The following is a 1,631-nucleotide window of genomic DNA, read 5'->3' as shown; positions in this document are numbered from 1 at the left end:
CGAGGAGAAGCTCTACAAGTGCCCTGAGTGCAGCAGAATCTTCACGAACAAGGGCAACCTGACCCAGCACCAGCAGGCTCATGGCCCTAAAAAAGTCCACCAGTGCAAAGAGTGCGGGAAGACGTTTAAGAAAAACATGACCCTGATCCACCACCAGCGCATCCACACTGGTGAGCGGCCCTACAAGTGTAGGAAGTGCGGGATGGCCTTCAAATGCAGCAGCAGTCTGACCAAACACCAGCGCATCCACACTGGTGAGCGGCCCTACAAGTGCGGGGAGTGCGGGAAGGGCTTTGTGCAGAAGTCAACCCTGAGGAGTCACCAGTGGACCCACAGCAGTGAGCGGCCCTACAAGTGTGAGGAGTGTGGGAAGAGCTTTGTGCAGAGGTCCCAACTGGTCATACACCAGCGGATCCACAGCAATGAGCGGCCTTTCAAGTGTGGGGACTGCGGGAAGAGCTTTGCACAGAGCTCCATCCTGATCAGTCACCAGCGCATCCACACCGGTGAGCGGCCCTACAAGTGTGGGGAGTGCGGGAAGGGCTTTGTGCAGAGGTCCCAGCTCGTCCCACCCCAGCGGCTCCCCCGCAGTGAGCGGCCCTACAAGTGTGAGGAGTGCGGGAAGAGCTTTGTGCAGAGGTCCCAGCTGGTCACACACCAGCGGATCCACAGCAGTGAGCGGCCCTACAAGTGTGAGGAGTGCGGGAAGAGCTTTGTGCAGAGGTCCCAACTGATCACACACCAGCGGATCCACAGCAATGAGCGGCCTTTCAAGTGTGGGGAGTGTGAGAAGAGCTTTGTGCAGAGGTCCCAACTGATCACACACCAGTGGACCCACAGCAGTGAGCGGCCCTTCAAGTGTGGGGAGTGTGGGAAGAGCTTTGCACAGAGCTCCAGCCTGATCAGTCACCAGCGGATACACACTGGTGAGCGGCCCTACAAGTGTGGGGAGTGCGAGAAGAGCTTCAAATACAGCAAGGACCTGACCAAACACCAGCGCCACCACACTGGTGAGCAGCCCTACAAGTGTGGGGAGTGCGGGAAGTGCTTTGCACAGAGCTCCAGCCTGTTCAGTCACCAGCGGATACACAATGGTGAGCGGCCCTTTAAGTGTGAGAAGTGCGGGACGGCCTTCAAGTACAGCAGCGACCTGACCAAACACCAGCGCATCCACAGCGCTGAGCGGCGCTACAAGTGCGGGGAGTGCGGGAAGGGATTTGTGCACAAGTTCATCCTGATCCAGCACCAGCGTTCCCACACCGGTGAGCGGCCCTACAAGTGTGGGGAGTGTGGGAAGGGCTTTGCAAAGACATATAACCTGGTGAAGCACCAGCGCATCCACACAGACGAGCGGCCCTACAAATGTACAGAGTGTGGGAAGGGCTTTATACAGAAGTCTAACCTGATCACTCACCAGGGGACCCACATGGGTGAGTGGCCCTACAAATGTGAGGAGTGCGGGAAGAGGTTCATGCTCAGAGGCAGCCTGTCCAGGCACCATCAGATCCACACTGGTGAGCGGCCCTACAAGTGTGGAGAGTGTGGGAGGGGCTTTGTGCAGAAGTCAAACCTGATGAGCCACCAGAAAACCCACACTGCTGAGCAGCCCTACGCCTGTGACCAGTGCGAGG

The 1,631-nt window shown here is 58.0% G+C and overlaps 1 protein-coding gene across 1 annotated transcript; it reads left to right on the top strand.

Annotated features, from left to right (window-relative positions):
* Nucleotides 1-4: 4 nt before the first annotated feature.
* LOC104547665 (zinc finger protein 420-like) lies at nucleotides 5-1,623 on the top strand (the record flags this gene model as incomplete). Its single annotated transcript, XM_010193460.1, has 1 exon — nucleotides 5-1,623. A coding segment is annotated over one exon (1,619 nt), but the record flags the coding sequence as incomplete, so codon positions are not given.
* Between the last annotated feature and the right edge of the window lie 8 nt (nucleotides 1,624-1,631).

The sequence above is a fragment of the Mesitornis unicolor genome, unplaced genomic scaffold, assembly GCF_000695765.1.
Source record: "Mesitornis unicolor isolate BGI_N332 unplaced genomic scaffold, ASM69576v1 scaffold16621, whole genome shotgun sequence".
Lineage (NCBI taxonomy): Eukaryota > Metazoa > Chordata > Aves > Mesitornithiformes > Mesitornithidae > Mesitornis > Mesitornis unicolor.
The sequence above is the reverse complement of the archived record's forward strand: the minus strand, read 5'-3'. Positions and strand labels throughout refer to the sequence as shown.